Source organism: Arvicola amphibius, chromosome 10, assembly GCF_903992535.2.
Source record: "Arvicola amphibius chromosome 10, mArvAmp1.2, whole genome shotgun sequence".
NCBI classification, from domain to species: Eukaryota; Metazoa; Chordata; class Mammalia; order Rodentia; family Cricetidae; genus Arvicola; species Arvicola amphibius.
The window spans coordinates 75,787,344-75,798,468 of NC_052056.1; the positions used below are offsets into that span (position 1 = coordinate 75,787,344).

The window sequence follows — 11,125 nt, forward strand, 5'->3', positions numbered from 1 at the left end:
AGGGTTCGTTCCTTTGCGCTGCGGGCGAGAACCCGTCGTAAGGCAGCGGTGGGAGGAGAGGAGCGCAGGACAGTTACTGGGCGACAGGCACCGACCCAACAGTTTCGGGGCAGCGCCCAGGGTGGGGGCGGTCCTAAGAGTCAGGTCCTGAGGTCCTGAGGTCCTGAGGTGGCTGCTCTACTGCAAGCTGGAGGGTTGGGTGGACTCTCACTTGCAGGGTTTCGGGTTTCTTTAGCCAGTCTTCTTAGGGGTTCTAACTTTCTACGGTATTGCTAGTGTAGAGAGAGTTAGGGAGGAAGGATGCCGGTGGCAAAGAAAGGGGTGAGTATCTGCTGCTAGTGGAGCCCGTTAGCCACACAGAACAGGCCAAGTAGGCTCTCTCACCCATTCCCAGAGAGCCTCTGCTACAGGGGATTGTTCTTATCCTGCCCGTGTCTTTGCTGTGAAGTGTTTGCTGGCCCACAAGTGCCGCCACAGCAGGAAGGGGTTAATGGAAACTAGGCAGATTTCCCCCACCACAGCAGGTGAGGTCTGGGGCGTCAGGACAGACCCCAGGGCCAGCCCAGAGTAACCAGGGCTTCCAGAGGTTTTTCACTTTCACTTCTCAGTGTTGGCCTCATTGAGGCCCAGGATCTGACTGCAGCCCTAGGAAGGGGTGCGGGGGAAGAGCTCAGCTACTCCACCCTGGGACGATGTACATCCCAACAATGCAAAGTCACTCGCCCGAGCCCTCCTCTACACCTCCACACAGTCTCCGTGGGCAAAGATCTTGATGCTGCTCCATCTCTGCACCACTGCCCTGACCCTTGTGCACCTGCCCACCTGCCCAAGGCTGGGCTAGCCTGTGGAGGCAGTCCCTTCTGGGGTTCCGGAGGCAATGGGGTAGCCCTGCTCAGGGAAGAAGGAAAGAACCTGCGGCCCACCTAGTCTCCACACTACACTCCTTAGATCTATCCCCGGGCCAGTAACACAGGTCACTGTCACTCTCAGTCCCCTGAATGACCAGCCACTCAGGGACCCAGGAATGAGCCAGCGACAGCCCCCCTTTTTCACATGCCTTGCTCTTAAACTTTCAGGCGTAGGCTGCGGCAGCCTGAGGATACCAGTTCAGTTACACACACCTTCACCCCGACCCATTTCACACAGCTACCAGGTACCCACTCCCTGCACCCCTGGCCTTGATCAAGTCTCCACCCGGTAGTCACTAGAGCCCAGGGATGGAGGCCCTGAGACTGTAAACACCCGAGGAGAGGCTGTCTGCATCATGCCACATCCTGAGTCAGCTCAGCAGAAGACCTGGGGGAAAGGCCTTGACTGGGCCTTGTCTACTAGTCTTCAGCAGAGTCAGAGAGCTTTTGGGCTTCATATCCTGAGCACAAAGGGTATGGCCATACTGAACGGGTCAGAGAGGCCCTAAAGATGGTAGGTGTAGAGAAGGTGCAGGAGAAATGGGGCATTGGCGTAGTGATGCCTTGAAGCCCAAGGCTTACGGCCTGGTCCTGCACCTTAGCAACTAGGCCTTGCTATGGTCAGGCTGGTTGCAGGCAGGAGAGGGGACAGCACCCCACCATGTGGTCTGAATTTCTCCGACGTGTCCTCAGCTCCCTCGGCCGGCCAGGCCCCGCCCCCGGCCCTCCCTGCGCCCCGCTGGTGCGCAGGGAGGTCGGAGGAGCGGGCACTGCCCACCCTCCGGATGTAAAAGCGTCCTGGCCAGAGGCAGGCGGTGCGCGCGGGGTGCGCGTGACGCTGGGGCTCCCGGGCTGTGCGGCCTGGGCGGCGTCCCACGGCTCACTTCCCCACCACGAAAGCAAGCTGACCCAAAGGGCCTGTAGGGGCATTTGCTGGTGAGGTCCAGCTCTGCGGCACGGAGGGACGAAGGACTCCGCAGCCCTGGGGCTATCTGCCCGTGGCCTGTGCGAGAGCCGGAGCCACTCTACCCAGGTGCAGGGGCCGCCGGGGAGGAGGTGGAGGCAGGTGGGGCCAAGGGCAGGGCTAGACTCAGGCAGCCCCTCAGTACCTCACCAGTGCCCTGACATTTCAGCCTGGGACGGAGGATCTTGACATAGCGGCTTCTCCTTGGGGGCTGGCTGTAAACTCTAGTGGTGGCTTCGCCGAATAGAGGGGACGCCCGGCCTCCGCTGAAGCAGCGGGATGTTCAAGGGGCGTTGGTCACACGGAGCCCAGGGAGCAGAGGCCAGGGACAGAGAGCTTGGAAGGCAGGAGGGCCCTGAATTTCCAGGGCGCTTCAAGAGTTCGGACTCCCGGGCCAATAGTGGCTGAAAATGGGGGGTCTCATGACGCCATAATCCCTTGGGCCTGGGACCGACGGCTGTGAGTGGCACTACAGGCCCCCGCCCCCGGGCCCCCTGCACTGGGCTGGGCGCGGTTCAGCTGGGCGTACGCAGTCGGAGGCGGCGCCGGTCAGGCCCGGGCGCCTATGGACGCGCGGAGCCCGCTGTCTGCCCGGGCCAGCGCGTTCAGCATCGCCTCTCTTGTTGCAGCCGAGGCCTCGGAGGGCGCCGCCCACCGGGGCCCCAGGCCCTCGGACCGGGCGAAACTTCGCCGGCTACCAGGATCCCCAGCCGGGATGCACTTCAGCACAGTCACCAGGGACATGGAAGGTGAGCCTTCTGTCCGCGTCTACACCGACTGGCCGCTCGCCGGCCCCCTGCTGTGAGGCCCTGAGGCCCAGCGGGTAGAAAGGAGCTCTAGGCCGGGTGGGCGCCAACCTTGAAGCTGGGACTCTGGAACAGGGAGGAAGGGCCGGCATTCCCCAAAGTCAATCTACCCACCATTCTGAGACGCCAACCTTGGGTACTGAGCAAAGTAACAAGGTCTTCAAGAGAGAGGACAACGGGAGGCTTTGAACCGGCAGGAGGAAAGATAATTAGAGGAGAGTCAGGGAACACAGTAAAAGGGGGGGGGCAAAAACAAACAAACAAACAAACAAACAAATAAAAGTACAAAGCATCGAGATCAGCCTAGAGGAAAAGAAATTGAGAAAACAGAAAATGCAACAAAGGTAAGAAAGAAAAAAGGAAGATACACACGCAGAAAATAAAGATAACGAAAGAGAAAATGAAGGAAATTTTGAGACAGAAAAAAATAACGTCACTAAAGATAAAGAACAAGAGAAAAATTTCAGATTTATTTACTTTTAAAAGGGCAAATAGACGAATACTAGAGAACATAAAGAAATAAAAAGAGGTTAGACGAAAGGGAGAGCAAAGAGTTTTGAGAGGGGAAAGAGTGTCACTGAGCAAAGAGCGAGAGGCAGGGAGTTCAGGAGAAGCTGCAGAGAGGAGACAGCACTGTGATAAGTTGAAACCGGGGACACAAAAGGTAGAGGAGCAAGAACTTGGGAGAGCATCTGGCACAGAGCAGAAGCCTGCGCGCGCTGGCGACGAGCAGGGGCCGCACACCGGTCCCGTCGTCCCGGGAGCCGGTCGGAGCGGTCGGGGGGCCCGGGCCCGCGGAGCCGCGGCGGGGGGGGGGCGGGGGGGGGGGGGGGCACGGGCCATTGTCTCGGCGGGGCGGGGCGGGGCGGGGCGGCTCCGCGGGGCCGGCCCGCGGGGTGGGGCGGTGCGGCCCGGGGCGCGTGCGGCGCAGCGCCCGCCACTCGGCCCGCCGCGCGGGACGGCGCACTGATCTGCGGCGGGCGGCCTTCGGGTCATGATCTCCGCCGTGTCCAGCCCGTGGCTCACGCAGCTCTCGCACTTCTGCGACGTTGCAGCCTTCGCGGCCAGCAGCCTGAGCGGCCTGGGAGCCCCGTCGCCTGGCGCCGACCCGTTCGGCCCGCGCGAACCGCCACCACCGCGCTACGATCCGTGCGCCGCCGGCCCCGGTGCCCCGGGCCCGCCACCGCCGCGCGCCTACCCGTTCGCGCCCGCCCCTGGGGCGGCCAGCAGCTCGGCGGCGGAGCCCGAGGGTCCGGGGGCCACCCGCGCCGCCGCCGCCAAGGCGCCGGTGAAGAAGAACCCGAAGGTGGCCAGCGTGAGCGTGCAGCTGGAGATGAAGGCGCTGTGGGACGAGTTCAATCAGCTGGGCACCGAGATGATCGTCACCAAGGCGGGCAGGTCAGGCACCCCCTCCCCGCGACCCTGCCCACGTGCGTGCGGCGCTTCTAGCTGAATGTCCAAGGGATGCGCTGGAGCCTGGCCGAGAAGCGGGTGGAGGTGCGGCCCGCCACCTGCGGGTCCCTCTGGCCTCCCTGCTGACCCGGCTCCAGCGACAACCCGCGGAGCACCAACCGCGAGTCCTGGGACTCCGCGAGGGAAATCTATGGGCTGAGAGTGCACCCGACTGTGGTCAGGCAGCCGCCACCTAGAAAACTCCCGCGTGGGTTAAGTCTACACGGCGATCTCAAGAACAAACACCCCCTAATTGTATAGATAATTTAAGGAGAGAATTAAGACCCTTAAAAGCCAGTGCGCCCAGTTTCCGGGAACTTGAGACCCGGTTTTCTTGGGCCTCAATTTCGGCCGCTCTTGGGCCCAGTTTTCCTTAAGCCTGGCAGGGTATCTGTGCCAGTCACCCTGTTATTTGTTTTAAGGGCCGAGAGAGAAAGGGAACAATTGCAGATGCTCTAGAGTTGACCAGTAGACAAAGGCGGGTGCTGGGTTGTGTCTAATGTACACACCAGCTCCGTGGCCAAGGAGGCTCAGGGCCTGTTTGCAAAGCCTTCTCGAGGTTTCTGTTTCCCTGCTGTGCAGCCCTCCCTGGGGAACCTAGGGCCCGTCCTTCCCTGTGGCTCTGTGGATTTTCTCCAGGCTCTTTTTGCTGTCCATACCCGCACAGCCTATTGAAGAGAGCAGCTTGGCCTCCTGGTCCGAGGCAGACGAAGAAGGGCCTTGAATGTCACTGGAGGGGTTCAGAGGAGAGGGAGAAAAGGCATAGTCTAAGTCCTTTGCAAGCATATTCTAGGGGGAAGTGGGGACTTGCCTGTGTCCTACAGAAGGTGGTGAGAGTCTGGATGGGTCTTGAGAGCCGGAGGTAGGAGTTCTGGGGTGTCTTCTTTACTGGGGGGGACACTAGACAACAGTTGCAGTGGAGACTTGGAATCACTGCAGCACTCGGTTTCATTTTGTCAGAGCCGGGAACTCTTTCACTTTGTTGGATCAAGCAAGGGAGGCTCTGAGAAGGACAGAGAAGCCAGGATCTTAGGTATCCTGCTGCTGGCTTAGGTTAAGTCCAGAAGGTTAAGGAATTCCTTGGACAAGGCTGTCTGAGTGGGCAAAGAAGACAGAACAGGCTCTGGGCTTGTCCAGCTCAGGCGCCTGGTTAGCAGTTTCTGTGTTTTCAGAGAAGGACCTGGGGCCCAGCCTGCTGCTGTCTTGCCCATAGTCGGATAAGGGCCTACTTGAGGTTATAGGGCAAGACTGAAGGGCTAGGCTGAAGAGGGAACCAACAGACAGACTGGGCTAGGGGTTGCCAGGTCAGAGAAGTCAAGAGTAGAGAACTGTCCTGTCCGCTCCTACCTGAGGTGATCTGACCTCCCCCAGGCGAATGTTTCCCACTTTCCAAGTGAAGCTCTTTGGAATGGATCCCATGGCTGACTACATGCTGCTCATGGACTTTGTGCCTGTGGATGACAAGCGCTACCGGTGAGCGAGCTCTTGGGACCACTGGGACAAGCTGTGTGCTCAAGGAACAGGGAGGGTGTGCTAGGGAAAACCCGACTCCCTGACCGCTGATAGACTACAAATACCACACCAGCCAAATAACTCTTTCATTACCGGGTCCTCCTGTACTGGCTGCTCCACAGACCGCTCTTGCCCCGCTCCCCCTTCCCTGCTTAGATCCCATCCCTATTTATTCTCTAGGAGCTTCCTCAGAAACTCACTGTAGTTAACTTCTTGAGCTTCTGGCGACCGGCAGCTCAGATGCTTTTGCCTACGTGGCCGGCCACTTTACCCCAGTCTCCTGGTGACCGTCTTGTCCCCTTCCCCCTTCTCTAGAGAACCTTCAGTTCCAGAGCTGGGCCGGAAAGGTGGGGTGGCTGGTAAAGATTATGCAGGGCGGGCCTGGGCTGCCCGGACAATTAACAGTAATTAATAAAGGGAACATGGACCGCCCTGTGCCCAAAGCCACTAGCCACTGACGCCAAATCCAGACTCCTGCCTCCTGGGCCCTGGGGCAGGCTGACCCGCTTGCAGCGAAATTTAAGAGGGGAGTGGCTTCCTCCTTTGCAGCAGTAGGACCCAGACTCCCCCCACCCACCCTGCACATTTCAGAAGTTTTCTGGTTTGCCCACGGCCCCCTCTCTAGCTGCCGTGACTGGGGAGTCTTGATTTCGCCTTGAACAGAAACAATTCTGAAGCAGGGGTCTTCTTGTTTCCCCCTAAATAGCTGGACCCCTCCCACTATGTTGCCCTAGGTATGCCTTCCATAGTTCCTCCTGGCTGGTGGCTGGCAAGGCAGACCCTGCCACACCTGGCCGAGTGCACTACCACCCTGACTCGCCGGCTAAGGGTGCGCAGTGGATGAAGCAAATCGTGTCTTTCGACAAGCTGAAGCTGACCAATAACCTGCTGGATGACAACGGCCATGTAGGCGACCCTTCTTCCTTCTGGGCTGTCCCCACCGACTAGAGACAGAGGCAGTACTGGGGCACTGCTGGGGCAGGTGCAGGCTTCTGACAGGGTGGCCTTGGCCTGACTTCTCTTACCGACTCTGAGCTCACCGTGGGGGGCTCTTTAATTGGAAAGGATGGACCCTTCGCAAGAAGAGGGCAGGAGACCTGTGGAATCCCGGGGGTGGGGGGCGCTTTCTTGCTGGGTGGAGCTTTGGGCCATCCTTGGAGTCCGAAGGAAAGAACCTACAAAAGAACCTACAACCCCACCATTTGCCAGAGTCTTTCTCTGGAGGGCCTAAATGGGCTGCAAGGCCCTATGCCGTCTTTAGAATGAGGGTGTTTGCCCAAACTAAGGAAATGCACAGTTTCTTAGACTTCACTTTCATGATTCTGGCCTGAATCTTCCTCCAGCCTTGGGCTGGAACTGACTCCCACCCTTGTCTTCCAGATTATTCTCAACTCCATGCACAGATACCAGCCCCGCTTCCATGTTGTCTACGTGGACCCTCGCAAAGACAGCGAAAAGTATGCAGAGGAGAACTTTAAAACCTTTGTGTTTGAGGAGACACGCTTCACTGCGGTCACTGCCTACCAGAACCACCGGGTGAGGGCCTGTTGGGGGGGGTCCTGGGACAGGCACACACCACTGCCCTCTCCCTCCATAGACCGGCCCAGCCTCCTAGATCAGCTTGACCTCTGTAGCAGCAACTGTCACTGCAGTCTCAAAGTTTATTTTCCAAACCATTCCGGAAACTCCCCATCAGAGGCCTGATCTGAGCTTCACCCAGATTCCTAGAGCACCCGCTCCGCTGCCCTCTTTGTGCTGGGGGGGCTGAGGAGGACGGAGGTGACCACATTCCCATCCCAGCCAGGGACACTCTTCCTCGGCACTTATTTGGGGAGGCAAAGATAGGTCTAGCGAGAGAGGAGGCGCATCATGCAGGGGCGGAGGCAGTTGTGGGCCCCTTCTTTTCCAGACAGCGCAGAAGACCTACCCCTCTAAAGCTGAAAACACTCCCCCTATCCGCCTCTGCCGAGGTCGGGCTGCTAGCACGGCTAGCTTACACTGGCTTCTCCGCAGATCACACAGCTTAAGATTGCCAGCAATCCCTTCGCCAAAGGCTTCCGGGACTGCGACCCCGAGGACTGGTGAGTGCCCCCCAAAGAAAAGGTTAGTGCCCCCCCAACCCGCGCTTGGCCTGGATGCCCGAAGTGACCCTCTCCCCTGTGTAGGCCCCGGAACCACCGTCCCGGAACGCTGCCGCTTGTGAGTGCCTTTGCTCGTTCTCGGAACCCCGTGGCTTCCCCCACGCAGCCCAACGGCGCGGAGAAAGGTAGGATCTGGGGTCGTGGGATCGCGGTCGCTGCCCGTGCGCGCTCCGCCCGAGTCTGCCGCCGCACCCGGCCTCGCCTGCATCCCGGGGCGTCGTGGCTTCACCCGTTGCACAAGGAGGTGGCGGGCGGGCAAGCGGGCACTCGTCCTCCCGCTCTCTGCCCCGCCCGCCGCGCCCCGGACGTCGCGGACCCGGGGTGGGGGTGGGGGCCGTGGCCCGGCAGGTGCGTCCCGGACAGTCCCTGCCCGGCTCTCATCCCCGGCTCTCCCCGCAGACGCGGCCGAAGCCCGGCGAGAATTCGACCGTGACTCCGGACCCGCTGCGCTCGGTGACGCCGCGCATCCGCCGCAGCTGCTGGCGCGCGTACTGAGCCCCGCACTCCCCGGGTCCGGCGGCCTCGTCCCGTTACCCGGAGCGTCCGGAGGCCGACATAGTCCCCCACATCCGGAGCTGCGCCTAGAAGCGCCGGGTGCGTCCGAGCCGTTGCACCACCATCCCTACAAGTACCCGGCCGCTGCCTACGACCACTACCTCGGGGCCAAGAGCCGGCCAGCGCCCTATCCGCTGCCCGGCCTACGCGGCCACGGCTACCATCCGCACGCGCACCCGCACGCGCACCCGCACCACCACCACCACCCGGCGGTGAACCCCGCAGCCGCCGCCGCAGCCGCTGCAGCAGCAGCAGCCAACGTGTACTCGTCGGCGGCCGCGCCTCCGGGTGCCTACGACTACTGCCCCAGATAGTGCGCCCGCGCGCGGGCCCCAAGGGCCACCTAAGGACGCGCTCCCCTGCTGGGGAGCCTTGCGGGCCTCCCGCCCGCCAGTGCCAAAGCTCCCGTCCGAGGCGGAAGGAAGTGGTATTTATTGTTCTCTGCGAGACCGCGTCGCCTCCGGCCCGGCCGGCAAAAGCAGTGTAGACGACCCGAGTGAGCCCCGCCTGCGGGCGGTGTAGATATGTGTAGATATGTGTAGATACTGTAGATACTGCACCGGCGCCGATTTCATAAACGGTTTCGCCTCTTTTGGAAACTGTCAGTGTGGCTATTTATTTGCAACCAATTCGAGCGGGCATCTTTGGGAGTGAGGGACTTAGTCTTCCCAGCCCCATCACTAATGGGGGGCGTGGAGCAGGGGTCTCCTCAGCTCTAACCAGCCCTCCCCGGGTCCCCACAGGCTGTCCCCAGAGCAGGCAGTGGCTTTCACTTCAGTTCTTCACACCTGCAACTCCTATTGCAGAACTCGGGCCTGAGCGCTGACCAGTTTACAGGACTAGACCTACAAGTTTTTCCGTGGAAGCCGGGAATGATGGTTCGGACAGGACATTGTCCATCTGGCCTCAGATGGCATGTGGGAAGAAGACAAAAAAGACAAAAACAGGATTCCTCTTCCAGCATCGCCCTGGCTTGGCACGAGCCCAGAGTTGCGTTTCCCCTGTTTATTGACTTTATTCACTAAAAGTCCCTACGGAGTGACAGAGGGAGGGGGTGGGGGGATACAATGACAGTGGTCCGTGAGTCATCTTGAAACTCCCGTGTGAAGCAATTTTCCCCAGGCCAGGTGGCTGGGTGACCTGTCTCCATTAACTCAACACCATCGAAGTGGCCAAAGGAGCCCTTTGATCCCTCCCTTCCTGGGCAGGAAGGGCCAACCAAAGGCCAGCCAGAGTCAAGGCTGACTTTTGCCTCAAACAAATGGGAAATGCCGGGTTCTATCCCTGGCCTTCTGTTTCAGTGTGTTCATGGCGCTTGCTGCCAGCTGAGACACCCCTTTCCCAGGCACTTCCAGATGTTAGCCCCAAGTCCAACTTTGTCTCATGTCTGACCTGTCCCAGGTTGGGTGGCCAGCCCCTTCCTTCCAAGGGCATCTAGCACCAGGGTGTGAAGACTTCTGAAGCATCTGTCCACATGACCAGAGGAGCCATAGCTGCAGGGAACTCTTCTGAGGGCAGCAAGTTTCCTTCTGCAAGCGACAGTGGACTCTGTTCCACACCTCATACTTCTGTCCCTAGGAAGCCAGGGGCTTCGTGTCTACTGGAGTAGTAGCCTGGGGTTTGTCCTGCAGAGGGCAATGGTCAGCTTTAGGCAGCCCTTCTCCCCCATGGAATGCAGCCATATCACATTCTTTCAACGAGCTCTCTACCATTTCAGCAGAGAGCTCCACTTTTGTGTTTAAGGCTGAAGCAAGCTGTCCCAGCACCCGGCTTTTCTAAATAGGGGTGGAACATATCACAGAGCAGAGACCCTAAGTGTGTAACTCACTGACCTTGAAAATATCCCTGCTCCCACAGAGCTGGCACATTCACGAGGAGAACCGGGCCTCTACTAGCCACACGAAAGCACATTTTATGACTGAGGTCCTCACTGGTGTGATTCCTGGTGTCGACCAGAGGCAGCAGAGGCAGGTGCTCTCTGCATCATGGAGTGACCCTCAAAGACCAAGGGCTTCTCCCTCTTCCCCAGGGATGAACCTAAAAGCATCTTGTAAACAGGAGACCATGCAGGGGCACACCGCTGTCATGTTCTCCTTCCTCCTTTATGGTTTACTGTGGGTCTGCTTGGCACTTTCCTGGCCACTGATCCTAGGGAGCTGACCTCCTATGGGCAGCTGCCTCTGAACAGCCCTTGACTGCCTTATGGGAGGTGGATTTTCAGAAGTTCCTTTTTCTGTGATAGCCAATCTGGCTTTTTGTTTGTTTGCTTGGTGAATATGTATATGAATATGTATATATATATATATATATATATGATAGATAGATAGATAGATAGATAGATATAGATAGATAGATAGAGGGTTTGCTATGTAGTCCTGGCTGTCCCAGAACTAACTATGTATATTAGACTGGCCTCAAACTCACAGAGATTCACCTGCCTCTGCTTCATGAGGGGTTTCATCCTTTAAAAACTTGCCCCACCATGTCCTGCCTTGTTTTCTGACTGTGTACAACCCCAGCACAAACTTTGCATTCCTAATGTGATGGTATTTGGAGGGAGAGCCTTTAGAATGTTGAGCTCCCCTGAGAAGGACTAACACCCATTTAAAAGACAACAGGGGTTCTGTAGAGATGGCTCAGTGGTTAAGAACACTGGCTGCTCTTCAAGAGGACTGGAGTTCAGTTCTCAGCACCCCACGGTCGCTTTCGATGGGCCACAGCCAATTTCAGGAGCTATGATAGATGCCCTCTTCTGGCCTCTACTGCACACAACATAGGCACAGGCAA

General features: G+C 58.8%; 1 protein-coding gene across 1 annotated transcript; it reads left to right on the forward strand.

Annotated features, from left to right (window-relative positions):
- The first annotated feature begins 2,437 nt into the window (after positions 1-2,437).
- Positions 2,438-8,652, forward strand: Tbx1 (T-box transcription factor 1). Its single transcript, XM_038346186.1, has 8 exons — positions 2,438-2,621; positions 3,734-4,076; positions 5,502-5,603; positions 6,377-6,548; positions 7,023-7,178; positions 7,656-7,723; positions 7,808-7,908; positions 8,183-8,652. Exons 1-8 carry the CDS (start codon positions 2,438-2,440, stop codon positions 8,650-8,652), a joined length of 1,596 nt encoding a protein of 531 aa, XP_038202114.1.
- Positions 8,653-11,125: the final 2,473 nt, after the last annotated feature.

Coding starts and splice junctions, on each gene's coding strand:
- Tbx1 (XM_038346186.1), top strand. CDS start 2,438: ATGGACGCGCGGAGCCCGCTGTCTGCCCGGGCCAGCGCGTTCAGCATC. Junction 6,549..7,022: donor TGCTGGATGACAACGGCCAT/GTAGGCGACCCT, acceptor CTTGTCTTCCAG/ATTATTCTCAACTCCATGCA. Junction 7,909..8,182: donor GCCCAACGGCGCGGAGAAAG/GTAGGATCTGGG, acceptor CTCTCCCCGCAG/ACGCGGCCGAAGCCCGGCGA.